Below are 22,854 nucleotides of genomic sequence, written 5' to 3'. Positions count from 1 at the left end.
GGTTTTTCCACCATCCTCCATAACTTCTTTGAACCCAGTTGAGTGTACTAGAAATTAACCATTATTCCCTCTCAACAAGAAAGTGCCCAGGGTTATATTAACACTGTATCTTGATGCTGTAGTGAATTTTTGTGTAAAATAAATAAATACAGAAAAAACTAAGGAAAAAAAATGAGCAGAACCACAACCATTCATTGGGCAGCAAGGTCACCACAGAAACTGCATATCTTTGAAGGTCCAATTTCATTTTCTACATCCTTCAGACAAGGGGAATGTATCTTGGTGTGTTTTTTTGTCATTTTTATTGCTGTATATGCAGTTTTTATTAACTGTATTCATTCAGTTTCCGACAAAGTGGAAGTGTACAAAACCCTTGTAAATCTTTCGCAAGATGCAACGTGAAAGATTGCGATACATCTCAGGTGAACTACGCAAACGGCAAACTTCATAACCAGAAAGGGTGCAAAAATATTTATTGCTAATAAACCTGTAGTCAGTTGGTGTATATTTGTTTTATATTTACAATAATAGAGTACAGAAGAATGGGAATGTAAAAGAAAAATCCCAGCCATTTAAATAAATACAAAGGGACTGCCACGGAACAAGACTACAAACATAAACCAACTGGAGAAACTCCTATACAGCTGGACCAACAACTGCTGTGAGAGAAAACAAACAAAAAAAACTATACCTTTTAATGTATGTACTTAAATTATAGTCAGTGAATCTGTCCATAAGAATGCCGTTAGCTTTCCAGGAACATCAGGTTTGCGTGATGTTAATTCGGAAGACAGGCAACACGGATGAGCGTTCCCATTCCAAAGCTTGTATGTGCGTGTGGAGAAGGTGCAGAGGAGTCACAACAGGCCGAACACTGGACTCATTCCTATCAGTTGTGTTATGCAGGTGTTACTTCTCAATATACGCTTTTGTTTTAAGCCAGTCAACATTACAGCTAAATGTCTTTGGCTAGCAACAGTATATTGTGTTAAAACAGTAGCTTACACAGTCAGTTTAGTGTATGCATGGCAGATGCTCTTTTTTAAAAACATTATTTACAATAAAGACATAGGAGGAAGGGGCTGGAGGGGGGGGGAGAAATAATACAAAAACGTCACAGTTAACTGAAGTGCATGGAATGCAAACTCTAGACATGAAATTCAAACTTCATAGCGTGTCTTCTTTAATAACATATATGATCTGTGTTTAGTGACCAGTGTGTAGTGTTTCTAAATAAGTCGTAGCAGAGCTAAAAATATAGTGGGCTCCTAAACATGCGGCACGGCAGGCAGACGTGATGCGTTGCTCGTCAGAACTCCTTCGCGTCTTTGTTTTCGAACAGGTGGAGTCTCTGCTCCGCAGTCAGCCCTTCCTTCAGACTCTGGAGGGAAACAAACAAAAGAGATATTCGACGTTAGGACACGTCTCCCAGGCGGAAAAAAAAAAACAACAAAAAAAACTTAAGAGTTAGGCAAGGGATTTTCCTCTATTATCCAGTTGTCACCCAGTTATGATTAAATCTACCCAGGTATGTTTCTTAGCTTTACTTAAGTGTTTTCTGGCTTTAAACAAAAAAACTAAATGTGAGAAATTTATCATGAACTAAAGATCATTGTCAGATCTTGAGTGGGAGACAGCAGGGTGTGTTACACCGACCCGTGGGTGTGTCTGCTTTGGTTTACCTAAAGGAGAGGAAGAAGTAGGCCTACACACGTCTTCTGCTAACTGTCCCAGGGCATGTCTCGATTCACAGACTGAGGACAGAAGGGGAGGAAAAAACAAAACACACACACACCAGCAAAAGTGTGTGTTAGACCGCTGTGGTGTTTGATTTGCAACAAAATCCCAAGATTGCAGTTCAGATGGAGTCATAACAGACAGGAAAATGTAGTCACACCCCTTGAACTTTTATTTTTTATTTTTTCCCACGATGCAGCCACAAATGTGTGTTTATGCCAGGGCAAGACCAATACAAATTAGAGCTTAACTGAATAAGAAACAAGAAAATATGTTGTTTTTTTTATTACATTTTATTTATTTTTTTAACTAACAGCTGATTTTTTTCTTGAGTCGGTTTTTTGTAGAAACATCATGGCTTCAATTACCAGTTTTATAGAGAATTCTTGAATTTCAGCAATGTGAACTAATATTCTCACTTTGATTTAGGTCTGGTCTTTCACTAGGCCATTTTAAACACATTAATATTTTTCAGTCTGCTGGAAGTGAAACGTCGGCGCTTTGAGCCTGTGATACGTTTTATCATCATATATTTACTTCCTTCCATCTTCCCATCAACTCTGACATGGATTTCCTGTCTCTGCTAGAGAAAAGTGACCCCCAGCATGTTGTAGCCATTAAATTGTCTCACAGTGAGGACAACGTGTTCAGGGTGGTGTGTGTTAAAACTTCACCACACATGGTATTGGGTATGTATGGATTCTATTACTTAGGTACTTTTGAGGGCTGGGCAGCACAGCTTCAAAATAAAATCTCAGATGTTTTCAAACCAGGTCTGATTTTATTTTTTTTCTCACTTTCTTTTCTAAAGAAAAAAAGACAAATGGCAGAAAATATTTTAAAAAATCGGCTTTTGTTTCAATCGTCCCTTCAGTGAGTTGTTCGACAGAGCATTAGGGCCAGGCTGTGACAAGTTTTGCTTAATTACGAGAATGCAGTCATAATATTAGCAGAATAAAGAAGAAATTTTACCTGGAAAACTTCTTGAAGTTATGAGAAAAAAGTTAACAAGAAAAAGAGCTTTGATAAGTTATTGCCATCTGGTGTTAGCAGCTCAGTCTGTGAGGGTCTTTCTTCAAAATGGTTTGCATGATCATTTCAAAGTCCTACTGGAGATAATTTGATGCTGATGGGTTAAAAGATTGTCTGTAAAAACGTGTTACACAGAAAAATTTGTATTTTATTCTGTAGGGGTTAACATAAAATTATAACTTCATTCTTCTAATAAGATGACTTTTGACTCTTAGTGTATGACTTTATTATACAGTATTGCTGTAGTACTTTGTTATAGAAATGGCAGCCAGGTTCAAAATCCAAATAAATAGAAACTTTGCCAAACAAGATGGTGGAAAATAACAGATTTTTCAAAAAACCCAAAATTTTATTGATAAAAAAACATTAAAACCATAATTTTCCTTCCACTTCAATTATGCACTACTTTGTGTTGGTCTATCAAATAAATTCCATTCCACAGCTAGGGACATGCACTGTTGCATGCAACTTTTCAGGCGACCTGCAGAGGGCAGCAAATAACTGGAACGTGCATCTCAGGTCTTAATGAATGGAAAGCTGGACTGCTCTGTCTACTGTCAAAGTGTTGCTGTCTCACATCACAGCCATGTGGTTTTGCCGTTCAGCGGGAGCTCTCGCGGACTGCACGGCTGTTGCAAACACAAATCGTTTCTTTCTGACCCACCTTTGACCTCAGGGTTCGCTCCGAGCGCTTGGCTGCCGCCGCTGCCATCTTCAGGATGTCGGGGTTGCTTTTGGACTTCATGATATCTGTCACGAGAACGGTCAGAAACCGAATTAGATTGGTGGTCGGACGGCGGGCCATTTCGAGGTGGCGGCGGCCGGCGTACCGTATCCTCCTCGCTCCAAGTCCTCGAGCGACGGCTCGCCAAGCGCCTCGTGCACCAGCTGCAGCTGCTCCCGGAGCCTTCCGAGGTCCCGCTCCGCCTTGGCCTTCACGATGCTCAGCTCCGTGTAGATGTCCTTGTACTTATCTGTCGCATACTTCTTGTCCTGCAAGCACAACATTTCGCTTAGAGAAGCAGAGCTCTTTTGGAGGCGCGACTGGGAATCGTTGGCAGTCGCCGAGGCGAAGCCGCGAAGGAGTCGACGTTACTCTTTGAGCGGCCTGGAGTTCGTCTTTGAGGGAGTTGATTTCCTGTTTCAGGTACTGAACCTCAGACTCCTTCACCCGCAGCATCACCTGAGGAAACCACAGGGAAAGAACATGGACTGGATTTGTAGGAAAATGCATAAACCTATTAATAGAGGGTTAGTTGTCATGTCGATGCAAAATGTTTGATTACAATATTACAGTCTTACACACATACTTTTCTTGTATTGTATAAAAAAAGGTTCAAGGGGTTAAATGAAAAATCTGTAGAAAGTGCCTGTTTGTTTCATCCGATTAATCGACAGATTAATCAAAAGGAGTAACTATTTACAAAAATAATTATTATAGATAATATATATTTTTTAAAGGGACATATCCTTTACAGATCCAATTTTTTTCGGGTTTTTTTTTTCGGTTTTATTTTTGTTTTATTCTGTGTTATAATGTAGCGTTCTTTACTGAATTAAAGTGTATTGGTCTTTAAGAGGGGAAACTTGCATTATTACTTCATTATCAATAACACTACTTGAAAATAGTTTCAGAACCATATTATTGCAATAATAATAGTTACTGGGACAATTTATCCACCAGCTAAACTGTGCCATCGTGACAGACAGGGCCTACCTCTATTTTAACTGTGCAAAATAAACTAAACTAGTGGCTCTCACAACTGAAAGGCTCCTGAGGGGAAACAGCTGCCGCCGCCAAAGTTCACTGGTGCAAACTGGTTTTAGAATCCTATCTGTGTGATTTTATGCGCTTCTGTGTGGATAAAATCCACAGATAGGATTTTATCCTATCTGTGTGATTTTATGGTTACCTCTAACTCATACAGCTCCTTCCCCTGGATCGTGGTGTTTGGATCTCCGGCTCCATCCTCAGACGTCATGGAGCGCATCTTGGTGATCTCTGCAGCCAGACGGTTGTTCAGCTCCTAAACGTGATCCGGAGAAGGAGATCAAGACAGAGTCCAGCAGAAAGCATGAGGGTGTAGACTGAGGGTGTAGACTGTGTGTGTGTGTGTGCACCTGGTTGTGTGCGTTGAGCTCCTGGTTCTCCCTCTGACACTGCCTGAGGGCCTGCCTCTCAGCCTCCAGAGCCTGGGCCAGGTGGGCGTTCTCCAGGCACTTCTGGGAATACTGCTCTGACAACACCTCGATCTCCCGCTGGAAGGAACACAGCTCCTCCCTGGAACACAACGTCAAGCCTGATAATGCGTTCGCCGTCCACGTTCAGAAAATTGCTTGAAATGCGATACCTCGGCCTACGAGAAGTATTCGGACCCATTTAATGTTTTTAACAGTTTGGCCACTGGCTTCAGTGGATTTTATTGGGGTCTCGTGTGTTGGAGCAAATAGATTTTCATGTACTTCTTGTTACTAGTTGCAGTAATCCAGCAGTGTGTGTGATGGGACTCCATTATTTCTAACTTTGCTGTTTTAAAAAAAAAAAAAAAAAGAATTTTCTTCTAAAAACCTTCAGTGTGTTTAGAGAAGTGTAGGAGACGAATGTGGCCAAGTGGGTAAAAAGTATCGCTGGATGACTTACTGAAATAATTTAAAAAAGGGGCAAATAAAAGAAATATTTCTTGTGTTTTACTTGATACGTTTCATTTAAAAAGACAGAAACTTGCCATGGAAATCTAAAGTTAAAACAATTACAAAAAATGTCCATCTGCACCGGCTTTATGTGCTGGACGGCAAAATTTATACCGCTTTGTAATAATTCAAGAACCACAAATGGCCACCGAGTCACACTTTGGAGCAAGAAAAATAAAAATCTGACACATTTTCATTTGTATTCATTCTATTTCAGTCTGACTCTCCAACATAAAAGAAATCCAGTGAAAACAGCTGCCTTCAGTAAATAGAGTAAATAATTTAATCTCAGGTCAAAACAGCGTGGTGAAATTCCAATAAAATCCATCAAGATTTGTGGCTGCACCATTAAACCGTTGAGGCGTGTGAATCCTTTTGGTTTTGATCCTCTGACCTTTTAATTCTGGTAGCCTGTAAACTCCTCACAGTGCTGAAGGCAGGCAGGTGAAGCGAACACATGGAGCCTCCATGCATGTTCATACAAGCCGTGAGTGAAATATGCACTGATCAGGATAAATCAGCAGGTCTTAAAACCTGGAAAAGCATCAGAGGTGACAGTTGACTGGCGGCGTGTGTCAGCACAGCCCAGCCTGACGGATCCGAGATTGCTTTATATACACAGCTGTGCTTTAAAATGGGTTTGTTTTTAATCATTTGATGTCTTAAAAGTGAATCTATTTTAAGAGAAATGAGGTAAATATGCCTCAGGCCAAAAGGACTGAAGTATTGAGTCGAGGAAATCTGTATACATTTAGACAGCAGTAGCTTTTTAAAACAAACCCCAGTCCTATTAATATAGATTTTTCTCGAGGTGTACTGATTGCAGTTTTCTGACCGATCACTAATTTTTAAAAAACCTGCAGATTCAGATTTTGACTGAAAAGTTGCTAAATACACCACCTCCAATCTGGAATCTCAAAATTTTGAGAAACAGCAAAATCCCACAAGAAGAAAACTACATAGAATATTAAGGTTGAAACTGCCAATTATTATAGTAATTGATTATTCTGACGATTAAAATTGGTTTCATTTCCATTTAGCCAATTAAGCCTTTTTAAAAAAATCTAAAATATTCAAACACAGGAGATGCAAATAAATAATAGTTTTTCTTAAATACTGCTCTGAATCTGCTTTTTCAGCAAATTAGATTTTTCTGACTCTGTATAGTTAGCGATTTAATCGATTACTGAATCGACAATTATTTCATTAGTTGATTAATCATGATTAATTGTTTCATCCCAGTAGAATATACAAGATTAAATAATCCCGCCACAACAAAATTTAAGACCTGTGATTAATGCATTTAAGGCCAACTTTAAGGAATTTAAGACATTTCAAGGACTCAGAGAGATGAATTGCAGACTTTTTAAGGATGCGCGGACTCCCTGCTTTATCTTTCCGATGAATGTAATCCCTGCGGCAGAGCAGAGGACTCACTCGTGCTGTCTGCGGATCTCCTCCATGTCGGCGTTCTCAGCGTTGCTGCTGGCCTTGCGTGCCTTCTCCAACTCCTTCTCCAGCTCCGTCCGGTGAGCGTTTTTCATTGCTTCGATAGCTTAGATAACCGGCAGAAACGAGAAGAAAAACTTCAGTGGCAGTTTGTGGACATTTCTCTGGAACTCATCACACCTCATGAAAGGTAGTTTTCTTTTTTTCTCCTTTTACCAGCGATTGTTGCGGCCGTTTCCTCCTCCAACAGCCTCTCCTTCTCCTCCTTCAGGTTCTCTAGCTCTCTCTGATGTTTCCTCTGGAGCTCTTCGATCACCTTCTGATGGGACTCTTCCATGGCGGCAAATCCTCTCTCACAGGTGGCCTGTAAGAAAACAAGGCTCGCAGTGAGCAACAGGTCATCTGCAGAGGAGCAGCAGATCGTTATCGGCTGAGGAGGAGGGGAGGAAAAAACATTCATCCTTTATGTTTAAACCAGTAAACAATAATAACTTTAATCAATACGTTAGAGCCTTGCAACCATGTGCAAGTGGAGCATGTTTGAAGACAGAGAGGGTTAGGAGGAACGGCAGGATGCACAATACGTAGAAGAAAGCCACAGATGGTCAGAGAGGAGGGCGAATGAATGAAGAGCTGCCACTTCCTGTTCCATCAAATGTGAAGAAAATCCTAACTCCAGTCAACAAAGTCCTAAACTTTCTGACCGACTGGATCTTAGGCAGAATGTCGGGCTATGACTGTGGGGCCGACAAGATATCAGCAAGGCCGAAATTACACCTCTTGCGTGTAATTTTGAACAAATACAAACAGGAAGCAAACGTGAGGAATGGAGGTCTGCTGGATTTTCACAGGAGTAGCCTTCTCCCTGGGGGGACAAACCCAGGGGCTGAGGGAGAAGTGGAAAAGTCCCCCACCAACACGGAGCTAGTGTAAACTTCCTGCTCTGACATCCGACCAAGCAGCTGCTTCAGAAGCCTGTGAGCTCATTTGTTTGGTGTTTAGAGAAGATCCAAATTTATTTTAATTGCATTGTCCAGTGTTATTGAAATAAATGGGGCAAAGTCATGCAATCGGTCCCTCCCCCGCGTGTTGCTACACACGGCAAGTCTACGACTACAATAAATTTATGTTTTCATACCTTTTTAAAAATAAAAATGTAAAACCTGTGCTTGAAAATTTTTATAGCACGATAACATTTTAAAAGTATAGAAATGAAGCATCAGCTGTGTTTGTCTAAAGCTGACTACCTGAGCAGATAGCCTGACTAACGCCCTAATAGTAGCGCTTCATACTTGTGTTACTTAATATGGAACAGAAAGAACTAAAAGATACAATATTATGTTCAAAACAGGAGCAAATTCAGCTGTTTTCTATCATAGATTATTGTTTATCAAACTGGAAATAATGATACACAACACAATCATAACTGTCATCATCAAAATGCAATATTATTTTAGCAGCAATTGGAATAAATGCTGCTCTTCTGTTATAGATATAAAAAAATAACAGTATACAGGGCCATGTAACAGTTTCTCAATTTAAATTTATGTGCAAATACTTTGGCAGATTTAGTTCTGCTGTTCAGCTACACATTATTTCCTAGCTTAAAGGGGTTTTAAACGTAATATTTTTTTTAAATCAAGGACCGTATTTTGGTATGAGCAAAGTTATTACTATTTCAAGTGAAACTATAAAATTCTTTCCAAATCATCTGCTTTGCAAGTTTTCTTTAAAAAAAAAGGCTAAGCTAAAGTAGGAAAGGAGATGAATTTACTAGTTTATTTAGTAAATCCGTTTTTTTAGTGTATACATTTACAAGCGTTGTTCAGCTTCAAATTACTTTTAAAAATTTGTCTGCGTTTTCTTTTTTTTTTTGCCCCATTGTTTTCCACAGACAGTGGTGGTTGTTACCAACTAAAAGGTTAGCAGTGCTAACCCTAAAACACTAATCATAAACATTAGTTCTGCTAACACTAAAGCACTAGCTTCTGGTATTTGGTGAAAGCTAATGCCAAAGCACTAACTTTGATTCAAATTATATCTGCCCTTGAAAGACTACAACCCTCGAGCACCAATTTAATTTTGACAACATAATTTACATGTTCTGTGATTACCTTATTTGTTTATACCCTGTTTTGAACTGTCCACGTTTAATTTTTTCCCTGTATGTTTATTTGTTGAAATTTTAAAAGAAAAGTGCAAGAGAAGAGAGCTTTAGGCTATTTACACTAATGTTTCACCAAGTTCAGCACATCCTCACTAGCCAATAGGGATTTTGAAGGGTGTTTTTATTATGAAATGCAAACTATGACCATGGTGAGCAGTTACTAACGTGAACCACCCAGTACTCTGCTTCGACTTTTGTGGAAAAAAGAAAAAGTTGGGAAACTTGTGTACGTGAGTGAGGCTATTAATCAGTGATCCTCTGATGTTCTAGTCAGACAGAGACTTTCTGTTGTGAAATGGATTGTGAAGGTTGGAGCGAGGGACATGTTGGGAAATGCTATCTATGGAGTAAAAAGTGTCTAAAGTAAATTTTTGCTCCATGTGCAACCCTTATTAAAAACAGCATATCAGTTTTACATACTAATTGAAAAGTAATTTCCAAAAAAAAATAATTAACAGGGTACAGTGACCTTCTAATGCAACATAAAAAGTACTGGCACCTTCCATTTGTACGCAGAAGTCGGAACTTCCAAGTTGATAAAAATGAAATTGAGCGCTCCCAAAAGTCCAACTGTTTGGCCACCAGATAAGCTTGAAAATAACCCCAATAAACAGTTGTCAGACAGTGCACTATTTGCACTTTTGAGAGACTATATCTATAAATCTGTAGTATACATAGAAATGTACTTCTGATGAGCCATTCTTAGTGGCTCGTGCTGCTAACAGTAACTCAAACTTATCAATAAGCAGAAGAACTGAGCTTGTTTCTGACTTGCAATCTCAACACAACAGATTGTGTGTGACCAAGTTCCGACTTTAGAGTCAAATGAAATTGTCAAGTTGATTGGCAAAATAATCAGTCAACTTTCTAGCTGTCTCCATGGCTCCAATGGCAAATGGTTTCTAATATTTAGACCAATTCATCTTTTTTTATCAAGGGAGAAAACAGTCCTATAAAAACATTGAACATAAATTGGACAATAATAATGAGAAATGAGCTGAATACCATCTAAAGACAGCTCTGAATGCACCAGAGTTCTAGAAAGAGCTAGCAAGTAGACTGAGTTAAGATTACTTTGTCAAATACTTGAAACAGCATCTTCGTCACTGAGCAAAAGCGGCACATCAAGTAAAATTGTTAGTATGGAAAAGCAGAGGGATTCAACAACTGAACACATATTTCATTACAGCTAATATTCATCTAAAAAAAGAAGAAGCATTTTTTAAGCTGTTTGCAACTTTATATGTTTAAAAGAGTAACTTTGGATTGTGGAAACATGAATAATAAAACTCATGCAAAAAGATAAATGTGGGCTCATGTGTGTAACTTTTTTTTGGTTGCTAGAGCTTATCAGCTACTGGTAGCTCTACAGCTAAAGCTGAAGGAAAAGTCACATGAACCCTACGGGAAGTTAGTTTTCATGCAACACAGAGGAAACGTGGTTTACGGCACAAAGAGCCAAAGAACAGTGATCGAGGTTAGGGAAGGGAGTTAGGTTGGGGAAGGAATGGGATCTGATAATGCCACAAAGGAAAACAAGGCATCACAGACGGGAGGACGGCAATGACAAGGAGCGCTTCCACCTTAAGGTTCTCCAGGTCTCTCTCGTATTTCAGCCGCAGGGTGTTTGTGCCACCCTGCTCATCCCGTCGCCTCATCTCTTCGGCCATGACTGAAACTTGGCTCATCAGCTCCTGGATGCGTTCCCGCAGGGTTGACGTTTGGGCTGAGGCTTCCTGCAACGGTGCGTGCTCGTCAGTTTCGTTCTTCTCTCGGCTCGCTGGGCTCAGCATGCTCCTCAGCTCTTCCATTTCCCGTTCGAACCTCTCGAGGAGTCTCCTCTTTTCATCCTCATGCTTGTTTTTCAGGTTCTCCATAAAGTTCGTCAATGAGTCCATCTCTTTAATATTTTCCTCTGAATGAAGGCGGATCGTTTCATTGGCTTTTTTTACTTCCTGCCTTAGTTTTTCCAGCTCCTTCTCGTAGTTGTTTTTGATATCTCGTAACTCCTTCCTGTGCCTCGCCACCAAGTCCTGAAGTTCAATGGTTTTATCCACAGAATCTATGGGCTCTCCTTCAATCTGGATCAAAGTTTGTGGTGCTTCTGAAAGTTTCAGAGAGGCCAGAGAAAGCTGATTTTGAAGATCTTCCAATTTGGACTGGAGGTCCCTAGCAGCTTCTTTCAGCTTAGGGCAATTTGGACAATTCAAGCTCCCCGTCTGCACTACAGTCTGACTCTGTTGACTCTCTATTTCATGCTGTACTTTAAGCCTAACAATCAAATACGACAGGCAAGCTTTCTTGAGAGAATCTAAAAGATACCTAGAAGACTGTGTCTGTCCAAGACCAAAGCTTGTTAGACCAAAAGAGAGAAGTTTCTGGTCTTTGTTCTGTTCCAGACTGGAAGCAATCTGCTTCAAATCACGGGATCTTCCCTCCAAAGTTTCTATTAACTGTCTAAGAATCACAGCGTATGTTTCATCATCAAGCCAGCTGTACATTTTTGCGAAATCCATTGGCATTTCAGTCTCTGCCTTCCCCAGCAGCTGAAGTCTTTTCTCTGCCTTTATCTGCTGGAGCAGCTCAGACTCACTAATCTGTTTGCCTTCTTCAGGTTCCAACTTGGTATTGCTCAACACTTGGCTCCAGAACTCCCACTCCAGCACTGACCTCATCTCCTTTCCACCAATGCAAAGAGGTTCTTCCTTACAAGAACCAAATAAAGTGCTTCTTAAAAGGCCAAGCATCTTTTCTACATCAGTATCTACCTTTGCTAACATCTCTATGACTTTATCTAATGCCTCAGACCTCATCTTCAACTCGGTTATCACTTGCTTGAATAGTCCATCATCAACCTGCTTGTCTTCTACATTTTCACCCTCACCAACATTCTCTCCAGCTCTATGCATCGTTTCTAATCTCTCTTGCAGCATCCTCGCCTCATTTTCTGCTACTTCTAGCTTCTCTCTGCTAGCTTGCTCAATTTCCTGATTTACTGCAACTAGTTCATCGTTTCGGGCTTCCAACTCTATACAGCGCTGCTCTGTATTCCGGAGACTTCTCTCAGCCTCAAGCACCTTAGCTTGAGAAGATTGAAGTAGGTCTCTGAGATGTTCCTCTTCTGGGTGTAATTCATCATCCTCGTAGCCTGCCTGGAAACCCAGACCTCTTAGTGTGGCCTCTTTCAGCTGGAGCTTCTTCTCCGTGTCTTTAAGGGTGTTGCCTAGTTCCTCCAACGTAACTAACGCCTCATGGAGCCTCAAAGACTTTTCGTTAAGCTCTCTCTCGTAATACTCGCGGTCTATAGCACTAGCTTGATTTTCAGCCAGTTCGGCCTTCAGTCTTTTCAGCTCCTCTACGACTAGATGGTGTTGTTTTCCGCCCTGCTGGCTAACAAGCTCAGCTTTTAGTCGGTCTATTTCTCTATCGGCTTCAGTTAGCTGGTTTACTATCTCTTGACATCGTTGTTTTAAGGCGCCGTTTTCCCCTGTTAGAAGTTCGACTCTCTGAGAGAGTGAAGCAATCGTCACATCACTCGTCTCTGAATGGTGTTCCAGTTTGGACAAAGAAATGTAGGGGTCTTTGAGGTTTTCGAAATTATGCTTCTGAACTTTCCCCATCATATCCTCCATGGTTAGAAGACGCTCTTCGTATTCTCGTATGCTCTCTCCTGCTCTGGCCAAACTCTTCTTAAAAGTTTCATTTTCAATCTCCTGCTGGCACTGCCAAGCCTCCAGGAGCTTCTGAAGTTCGTGTTTTCCTCCGGTACTTTGAGCAAAGCTGTGGAGTTTCAACACTCTTCCGAGCTCCTTCAGAGTCAGAGGTTCCTCGGTCAGAAGATCTTCGAGTTCTTGAATCGCATCTGAACTGTCCTCGAGCAAGAAACTAACTCGTTTTTGGATGAGTTCAGTGGCAGCGCCTTCTGGCATTGGTGGCGTTTGATCAGAAAGGTTAGGCTCCTTGATGGAGGAGTGAGAAAGCGAAAGGCCAAGCTGTGCCTGCATGTTGCGCTTTTTCAGCTCTTGCAGCTTCAGGAGCTCTTTGGTCTCCTGGTACTTCTTTGTTAAACTCTGTGCTTGGGAACTAACCGGTTCGAGCCTCTTCATCTGGGGCGTCACATCAGCCTCCAGACCCAAAGGGTGCTCCAGCTTGGAAAAGGGGACCAGACAGTTGGTTAACACACAGCAGGGGAGACAAAAAGCTTGCTAATAATTCTCAGCGTTATATCTACCAATCATTTTGCTGTCACTTTAAAAACAAATGTTATATTCCCATTTCCACATATTCATACGAAATAAAAAGGAATTCCATTCCAATTCAAATTTCCTTTCAAATTAATTGTACAAACAAAATGCGAAATGGAAGGAAAACAAATGTCTGCGGTTAGTTAATCAAAACAAAGCATGCATGTTAAATGGTTATTTGTTACTTCATGTTGTAAGTAATGCAGTATTAGTTCCAGCTAGAAGGTTTACTCAAGAGCAGAAGGCATACAAGGTCCTTTTGATGTATATTCCTAAAACCGTTGAAATTCTTTTCTGACGAGGCGGCAGATTGGATCATCCTGCTAAATGTTCATTCTTGTGGTGTATTTTACAATAGATTACAAACACAAAAATAACCCAAAGATGGCATTGGGGCTTCAGTCTAAAATATGATGGTCATTAAAAACAGTCCAAAATCATCTAGACATCAACAAACAGAAATCCAACATGACACATTTATCTCAATGTATTAATGTAGCTCAACAGAAAAATGTTAACACAACAGAAAGATGATGTATGCAGAAATTAATGGAAGATATGAATCTGACATCCATGCCAAGTATTAGAATATAAGACGTTATTTTCAGTCTGGATCAGTCAGTGAACTTTACAAAGGATATTTCACTCTAAGCACAACTCATAAGTACACAATAGCATTTTAAACAAATGTATCTGAAATGTAGATGATGAAAAGAGAAAATGTCCAACTTTAAAAAAAAGCGCTGAAGTCTATGTGACTATACATGTGCGATCACCACTTTACCGGGACAAAATTGAGAAAAAATTGTCAGAAGTAATAAAAAGGGAGGAAGGCTTGTATACTTAAAACAAAGGGCAACATTTTCTCTTAGTACTCATTTTGAGGTTTTTTGTTGCCGTTTTCAAATTGAGATGCACCGATATATCGGCTGGTGACTGGAATTGATCGATTTTCCACTAGACTGCGTCCTATCTACCTTCTAACAGCTTCCACTAACAACAACACACTTCGGTGGGGAAGTTCATGTTGACGGAACAAGCCTTAAAATTTAAACCAAAGGAAGCACAGAAAAAGGAAACTGCCTTTTATAAAAAGGCCACATCAGCTTCAAACTGAGGTTCCGACTTCAGATCACTCATTTTGCTTCTTCACAGTTTCTCACTTTGAACGTTCTTCTTGACTTTTTGTGTTGCGTCACGTAGTAATTTGTAGCCGCTTTAGGAACGTCTTATCGAATTGGCAAAGAAGTGAGTTGACTTGGAGCCAAGTTTAGCAGGAAGGCTGAACGTAGGCCTTAAATTAAAAAATACTTTCTTTATCCCAAAGGGAAATTAAATGTCGTCATAACTCATATCATCCGAGTATCTTCAAACAGTGGAGGATGACGATGCTGTTGGGAGGACGGATCTCCGGTATCAGTCAGTTTTTCAACAACTCTAAGTAGGTCTCCGACTGAAGACAATGCTGCTGTGTAATGACCCCATGTCATGACATGCTAACAGCTCAATATCCAGGGTGACAATGCCTTACAGTGTCTGGATGACATCATCATGAGGTGGATTAGTTGCTGTTAATCCACCTCATTTGCTTTTGTCGCTCCTCATTAAATATCTGTCTGTTAAACTTCCGTCGGTGTTGAAACATGTCAGATTTGGAAACAATGGCAGCGCTTTTAAAGGTTAAAGTTTAAGATCTGCTGAAAGTACAGATGGAGACTACTGTTTTAGTTACCATATCAGGGATAATTGTGCTAACTTCCAATACCGAGGCTATGGAGACGAACTCTTTCAAAGGACTCAAATTCACAAATTTGTTGGTAGTTTTTGCCTCTATAAGCAAACTTAAAACGGCTAGTTTTTCACACCTACGTGTATGAATCCTAAACCTGTGAAAGCAATTCAGGAAGGTTCATCGTCCATGTGCATCACATTAGAGTGAAATAATCCTCTGCAAGTCACATTAACAGCTAGCACGCTACGGTCTTTTGGTCCAAACTCAATGCATTTCTGAAACGAGTAGAATGAGTTCAAAAAACCAGGACAGACAGAACGCAGAGAGCAGGTAATTAACTAGTAGAAAGCTGGCGTAGAAACAGGATTTTACTGTTTGACACATGCAATGAACTCATGCAAGGCCTCATACCAGGAGAATCTGCAGTTTTGATGTCAGTTTGTTTGGTTTTATTACATTAACACGACATGCAAAGGATGTTACAATAGGAAGTGGAAGTTACTGAACTCTTGAATCTGCCGCTGTGGCAGAGCTGACTGAATGCGATGAAACCGCGCAGCGCCGTGCCGCGCCGCTAACTCACCGGGGAGATGTAGCCAGAGCGGATGTCCTGCTCTTGCTCCAGAGCGATTCTCAGCTGGAGCTCCAGCTCCTGCTTGTGCTTGTTTGAGTCAAGTAGCTGCTGGTGACAGCACTCCAACTGGGCCTTCAGGTCCTCTATCTGCACCAGCAGGAGAGAGTAAAACACAGATGCACTGGTTATTCGGTTTGTCACCGGATTAGCTAGACATCAGTTGCACATCCTCAGCTCTTCTTTTGTTGTGGAAATTACACGATGACCTAACAGGTCTGGGTGGTATACCAACTTTAATCTATTTTAAAATCAGCTATAAAACCACACAATGCATGGCCCCACCCCGACTTTCCTCTGTTTTTGTCATAACCGAGGCTGAGCTTCAGACTTGTTTACAGCTTTACTACTTTGTCCATGTTCTTAGACGGCTGAAGCCTTTAAATGAAGGTGGAAGCGTGTCAGACAAAGCTGCTCCTGCAGAGTGTAATCAAAACAGTCAAAACCAGAAGACTTGGTTTGTCATCCAATGTTTACCTTGCACACCATAGCCTCTGTTTGACCTTAGCCAAGACATTTAAGCTCTTTTAAAATGTGCAAAAATCATTGGAAAGTTCTATTAGTTCTCCATTGGTGCCCATTTTTGATGCTCAAGAAACCCAAAACTCAAAGGGAGATGGTTGCAAAAAAGTTTCATAAAGACAATAAATATTGTCAAGCTTTTCTAACAAATTTTGCAAACAGAAACTTCAAACTACGATGCATTCTGTTGCATAGTAGATCAACACAATGCAACATAATTGTTAAAAGGAAGAAAATTATTCATAGTTTTCAGTTTATTTACAAATAAAAATAGGAAAACCGTACCATCTATTTGCATGTTTCTGCCAGCTGTAGACTGACATTTTCTAACATTCCTTTCAGGTGGACAATCCTGTCTTGGAGGGTTTGGAGTCGTGCCGTACTCAGTTTCCAGATGATGGATTGAACAAAGCTCTGTGAGATGCTGACATTTAACTCTATTGTTAAACTTCTCCCTAAGTTTATAACCGACCGGCTTACATTTTCCTTCAGAGAACAGTTTATAACGACACTAAATTACACAAAGATGATCTCTATCTGTTAACTGTGCCTTTTGAAGGTGTATGCCAACAGTAAATTTTATTCTTTATGTAAAGTTGATGGAAAAACAAATGCAAGCTATATTTTTCAGAATTTCATTTGTTTAAAAAATTTGAAGATTATAAATTTTTCCCTTTGTGGTTATTAACAATGTGTCGCTTTATCACATGAAAAGGAAAGTATTAAATGCATTAAAGTTTTAAGCTGCAATGTGACAAAATGTAAAAAAACACTTTTACTTTTACATTGCCAAAGGCCTCAGAGGGCCACACCTGTAAGAAACGGATGGAACCAAACTAATCTGTCTGGTTGATTCTGCAGCCGATGTAGCCATGACAACAACGTACCCCATGCTTGTAACTGTCCAGTAGTTTCTCCAGCTGTGTGGCCTCCCCGGACTGCGCCGAGGAGGGCAGCGGGACCCTCCGCTCCTCCCGGATGGGCGTCTTCTCCACCTGTCGCCAGTGCTCCTCGATCACCTCCTCCACCCGCTGCTGCTTCTCCAAACACGTGGCGCTGACCGAGTCTGTGTGCATGACTCCGTCCCCCCCCTCGCAGTCTATCCTCCCTCCGTCTGCAGCAGATGCGTGCTCGGTTCCGGTGGCGCACTCGTATCTCTTCCTCCTCTCCTCCCTCCGTCTGCTGCGATCCGGGTCGGCCTGGAGGCTCTCGGCCTCCTGCGCCCGCTGCTGAGCCAGCGCCTGCGCGATGGGCCTGAACTCTGCCCAGTCGAATGTCTTCGAGCGGCCCTCTCGCCTCCGCTCTCGTGCTCGGCTTTTGATGGCACCCGGAGCGGATTCCCTCTCCACTGAGGACACTTCAGAGGAGGGCGAGTCCTGAGCTACGTCTGGTCTGACGAGACCCTCCAGCGCCGAGAAGGAGCCGTGATCTTCTGTTGAGCTGAGAAGGAGGAAAATGAAACGTTAACCCTACTATGCTAACTTGGATTCAGGCTACCACCTGGTACAAACGCAGAAGACTAACTCAAACTAAAGCTAAACCGATATGGCAAAGACTTCCTGTTTATTGTTACATAGCGAGTGCAGGTCCAAGCAGCATTATTTCTAATCAGTATCGACTTTTTGATTTCAAGCTCTTCTAAATCTTTGGTCAGAGGTGGGTACACTCCAACTAATCCGCTAACTACGAAGCTACTTTTTTGCTTAGCGCTTTTGCCAACTTTGAAAACATTTACCACACATAACTTCACCTAAATACAGTTTTCTGGAAACATTTCTGAAGCACCAATTTACTTTGTTTGTAAAATTTTGGTCAAGGACTATTCAAGTAACTAGATGTTTATATTAATGCTCTTATTTTGTTATTTTGAAGTGGGTGAAGACTGTTTACGCTACAGTCCTCTCTTCCTGTTCTCCACTCGTTATAAATGCAGTAAAAGCAGCAAATGACATTTATTTTGTACCCAGAATGCATCGCTGTAGTTCTACAGTATCTACTCATGTCCAGTCAGACCAAAGCCCTACTGTCTGCAAGTAGGCTAAATTAGCAACAGAGATGGCAAAACTCAATGACTATAAAACTGAAACCATGAGTTAAATGTCTGTTCTTAATCACTTCCTGAAGTGCAACCATACAGGAAGGCATGCAATAACAAATATGACCCTGTAGAGGGTGATGTAACATGTTGTAACACGTCATGGTGGGTATCAACATGGTTGAATTTAGCGCTTCTGCATTAGCTTTCACTAAAAACCGTGATAGCTTTTTAGCATTAGCAAAACTAATGTTCATGATTAGTGCTTTAAGGCTGCCCACCACTAACACTGGTTTTATTTGACCTCGATTTCTCTGCTTTTGATTGGTTTCAGAAGTTTGATGTCAGATCTGACAATGAAGAAATTTCATGATTGTGGTTGAGAGTCGGCCGACCAGCGACTCTTGTTAATTGCTACAATAATATAGACACCAACAACACTATATAATGGAATACAAGCCGTCAAATAAAGAGTTTATATCTGCAGCTTTCACTTCGTTGTACAGACATGTCAGTCATATTTGATACAAAACTGAGGCTGCTAACTTTCAAAGCTGGATTCCACCTTCAGTGTGTTATAATCAGGAGCTCAAAACATTTTCTGGCCCTTATATCTGCATGTTTTTCTTCCAACAATGAACACCCTTAGAATAACATCTCCAACATTGTAGAATGAAGCATAATGAATCACAGACAGAGGTCAAAAAGGAGAAAACGCAGCAACTTTGCCTTACAAATGAACACCTGATGTGTCTCCATGGAAACTAGACATTTCCTACAGCTTTTAGCACCAGGCTTTTGCAGTCCAGCTGATTTTATTCAGCCAAACTGAACCTTTACTCAGAAATACACCCAAACTGGCCCAGCTGGTACTGACCTGGCCACATCCGGGGCGGTGGAAGGTCTCACGTTCTTCATGACTGCCTGGATCCAGTTCCTGCGTATGCCTGCCGTCATGGCTGACAGAGTGTGAACTCCTTCCTGGGTCTGAACACGGATCACCACAGGATCAGCAGAAATCCACAAACATTCAGGTAGTTTGTTCAACAAATCTGCTTCATCCAGCTTAGTGGTCTGTGATGTAACATTTGTAAAAACTTCAGATTTCTTTAGCAGTGGATATCACAGGAGAACAAAGCCTTCAAAGCGTCTTACATGAATTTGAAAGCCGTAGTTGCGCTGAGCCTGGTATTCAGTTACATTGTAACAGGTGGACAGGTCAATTTCACCGTCCAAGTCAGAGGCCTGATGGGAGAAAGTAAAAAGATTTACACACCAGTATTACAAAAAGAGAGCATAACAAATAAAGTAGTGACAGCATGAATCAAACGAGCTCACCTCCTCTGCAATCGAGTCTTTATAGTATCTCAGGCTGTGATCCGTCAAGACGAACCAGTATTTCTTCCACTAAATTAAAGAAAACAGAAATGTTCTGCCACAAAGTCCACAAACAAAATTTAAAAAAGGTCATTTATATAAAATCCTGGTAAACCCCAGCAGTCAATAAAACCTGCTCTACATGGCGGCGGCAGCAGTTTCCTTCTCTTTATATCATCTAGCGAATCATTTAAAGCCGCCGCGCTCCACCCTCGTCTTTTAAGTCCATTGAAGGTGGAAGATGAAAGCGAGGCCACAGCTCTGTGAAGGCCACAGAAAGCCACGGACACTGGAGCGGTTTAGTTCGAATCCCGTTTGGACTCATTTTGCTTCCTATGAGCCTAAAGTGTTGATTTCCCACAGATTTTTAAAAAAATTAATTTTGTTATTCATTCAGCTGAGGCGATCGTGACTTTCAGTACCTGGCCTTGCTCATCCAGCTTCACCATCCAGCCTTTCTTGAAGTTAAGCAAATCCGGCTAAACAAGGAAACAAGCAGCACAGAGAAAAACAAATGAACAAAAAAGAATATTCAATCTGACCGGGGCTCTCAATGACAGCGCTAAAGCATTAATTTACTGCTACTTACCCTCTAAAATTTATTGAAATAACACAATTCTTCACTAAGGTATTTGCACCCCTTAAACTTTTACATTTTGTCAGATTGCAACCACAAAATTATACGCATTTTATTAAGATTTCATATGGTAGAGCATCACAAAGCAGCTCAGAATCTATTTCAGTCAACTGCAACCTGTGGCTACGAAGATGGAAGTGGCTCTTTGGACCTTCTACAATTGTTCTTAATTGTACAATTCTACAATTCTACAATAAATTAGTGGAATTGGTAAATTAGTTGGTAACTTACCAATTGGTAAATTGACAAATTTAGCTGGTAAATTACCAACATTTACCAACTAATGTTCTTAAGTACAGATTTAAAAACAAACGGAGGTTTTCAATACTACTTCCTCTTTTGTCATGGAGTAATTCCATTGAATTTTCACAACAGAAGATCAAATTTTTCGTCTTTAGATTTTAAAAACAGATTTTTAAAATTTTTTCCACAAATACCAACATCCAACAGAAGAAAATTTGACCTGTCTTTACAAAGTTTCACATTTTTCTTCATTTCAAAACCTAAAAACTGAAATAAACAAAATTCCGGTAACACTTCATTTGAAGGGGTGTGCATAAGACTGACATAACATCTGTCATGAACATAAAGAAGTCTTTATGAAGGTTTGTAACTGTTGTCATGAAGTGTCATTCAGTAAATAATGACACTTTTAATGCAAAGTTTCTCTAAAAGTTGCATTAAAAGTCCATTTAAAGTGTAAACTATGCATGATGTTGTAAATTATGATAATTTAATGCAAAGTTGGCATTTTTAATGGACTGTCAATGCAACTTTTAGAGCAACTTTGCATTAAAAGTGTCATTATTTACCGAATGACACTTCATGACAACTGTCAAACATTCATAAAAACTTCATGTTCATGACAGATGTTATGTCATGTTTATGACAGTGTCATGTCAACTTATATACACCCTTTCAAATAAAGTGTTACCAAAATTCCTATAGCAGATATTTAGCTTCTCTTTTCCAAAACGTCACGTAACATTTGAGGCTCTAAAGTTTTATTTCTTCGTCTTTAAGCTCGAAACAAAATACAGAAATTCATGGCTTCAACATGACATTAAAAAAAAAAAAGGATAAAGAGGTGTGAATACTTTTACAAAGCACCATAAACGACACACAACACTCTCCCAATTGGTAAGCTGTGTGGGGAAGCTGAGCCCCCATCAGTGGGATGGACAGCTTCGCTGCCCAGGTTGCTGAAATGTCGCCCACTGAACAGGGACAGCTTCCGCCATGAGTGTGGCTCAGTGCTCGGGCCTGCAGTGGTGCGCTGCGAGTCCAAACCGTGGGAACAACAACACACACATCCATTTAACTGGTGACCACAGGAAGCAGTGCCAAGATGTGATATTGTTTTTACACACTTCCCCCCCCACAAACACAGGCAGCGGAGTGAAACGGTCGCATGCATGCATCTTTGAAAACCGCCACACATGGATTATAAAGAGTGGTGTAACCTGGGGAGAAGGAGAGGGTACAGAATGGGTGGCGCTGCGCCCTGCAGAGGGAGGCGTGGCCAACAACAACCCCACCCTGGTACCGACACACAAAGGTTGGGGTGGGACGTCAGAAATGACTCAGTTACCTAAACTATACACTTCCTGGGTAAAAAGATACCAGAGGTTAATACCCGCCGAGATATTTCTCAAGGTTTGATTCTCGTTTCCTAACCAGTTCTGGCCTCTCAGCCCAAACAACAACAACCCAGCGACCTCTCTCTCCACTCTGCTGAGGCCCTGGCACTGCTGCTGACCCCGGATCCTGCAGCTTAGCAGGACACAGCAGAACAGGGGAGGCTTTGTCTCGGACAGAGCGCAGACGCACGGGAACCAGAGTCCTGCTTGCGGTTCTTAATCAGAGCAAATCCAAACCTGCTCATTTATTAGTCGCTAGGCATTAAATGGAAAATAAAATCTGTATGCTGCAAGAAACACTCGGAAACGAGCGGTTTCCAGCCTTCAACAACGCAATGTGCTAAAAAAGAATGTGTTGCATAAAAAGTCGTTCATGGCCTTGCAGGACTTTGAAGCTTCTTTCTGTAGAACAACAGTAGCAGGCAGCAGACTGATGTACCGCAAACAAGCTCGAGATCTGGAAATCGTTTTTCAGGAGGAGATGGGAATCAATCCAGAAGCAAGAGAGAAACCAGAAGATTAGGTTATTTCAGTTTTGGGTTATTTACATAAACAGCTAACGGTGAGGTTGAGTCAAACTAGACGTCGCTATCGAGGGTTTTGTCCCTGAAATCAATCAAAGTCACTAATGAACATCAACTGACTCAATTCTCTGCCCTAAAGCGTAACTTTAAAGTACCGTACAATAAAATACTGTCATATGTTCAACCAGTATTAGACCAGTGGACCCGAGCCTTTTCACCTGTGGAATGTAACTCAATCATTTGCAGAGAATTTGCCTATTTGTAGATTTTTTTTCATGGAGCTTATCAAAAATATTCAAAACAAAACCCAGCTTGTGACGCCACAATGCTACTAGAAAAGGGTTTTGCAAAGCAGCCAATCCAGGAGTTACATTAATTTTGCTTGGTGCTGATTGGCTGTGACCTAAAGAGCAGAGGTGAGGAAAACCATGGAAGC

General features: G+C 40.9%; 1 protein-coding gene across 4 annotated transcripts in view; it reads right to left on the bottom strand.

Moving 5' to 3' along the window:
• Window positions 1-456: 456 nt before the first annotated feature.
• mpripb (myosin phosphatase Rho interacting protein b) overlaps window positions 457-22,854 on the bottom strand; it is a 59,291-nt gene continuing 36,893 nt past the window's right edge. The window contains exons 10-25 of one of the 4 annotated variants that reach the window (XM_017310792.2): window positions 20,040-20,096; window positions 19,579-19,647; window positions 19,396-19,485; window positions 19,118-19,227; window positions 17,093-17,645; window positions 15,636-15,773; window positions 10,660-13,224; window positions 7,126-7,273; window positions 6,898-7,015; window positions 4,891-5,050; window positions 4,683-4,796; window positions 3,866-3,952; window positions 3,600-3,762; window positions 3,434-3,519; window positions 1,683-1,754; window positions 457-1,381 (exon numbers count right to left, since the gene is read on the bottom strand). In XM_017310792.2, the coding sequence (XP_017166281.2) occupies window positions 1,722-1,754; window positions 3,434-3,519; window positions 3,600-3,762; window positions 3,866-3,952; window positions 4,683-4,796; window positions 4,891-5,050; window positions 6,898-7,015; window positions 7,126-7,273; window positions 10,660-13,224; window positions 15,636-15,773; window positions 17,093-17,645; window positions 19,118-19,227; window positions 19,396-19,485; window positions 19,579-19,647; window positions 20,040-20,096 (4,491 nt within the window). In that variant the 3' untranslated portion in view covers window positions 457-1,381; window positions 1,683-1,721. The remainder of the gene's footprint in view (window positions 1,382-1,682; window positions 1,755-3,433; window positions 3,520-3,599; window positions 3,763-3,865; window positions 3,953-4,682; window positions 4,797-4,890; window positions 5,051-6,897; window positions 7,016-7,125; window positions 7,274-10,659; window positions 13,225-15,635; window positions 15,774-17,092; window positions 17,646-19,117; window positions 19,228-19,395; window positions 19,486-19,578; window positions 19,648-20,039; window positions 20,097-22,854) is intronic. The other 3 variants (XM_008437759.3, XM_017310793.2, XM_008437760.3) reach the window with 3 other exon arrangements.

The sequence above is a fragment of the Poecilia reticulata genome, chromosome 19, assembly GCF_904066995.2.
Source record: "Poecilia reticulata chromosome 19, P_reticulata-male-v2, whole genome shotgun sequence".
NCBI lineage: Eukaryota > Metazoa > Chordata > Actinopteri > Cyprinodontiformes > Poeciliidae > Poecilia > Poecilia reticulata.
The sequence above is the reverse complement of the archived record's forward strand: the minus strand, read 5'-3'. Positions and strand labels throughout refer to the sequence as shown.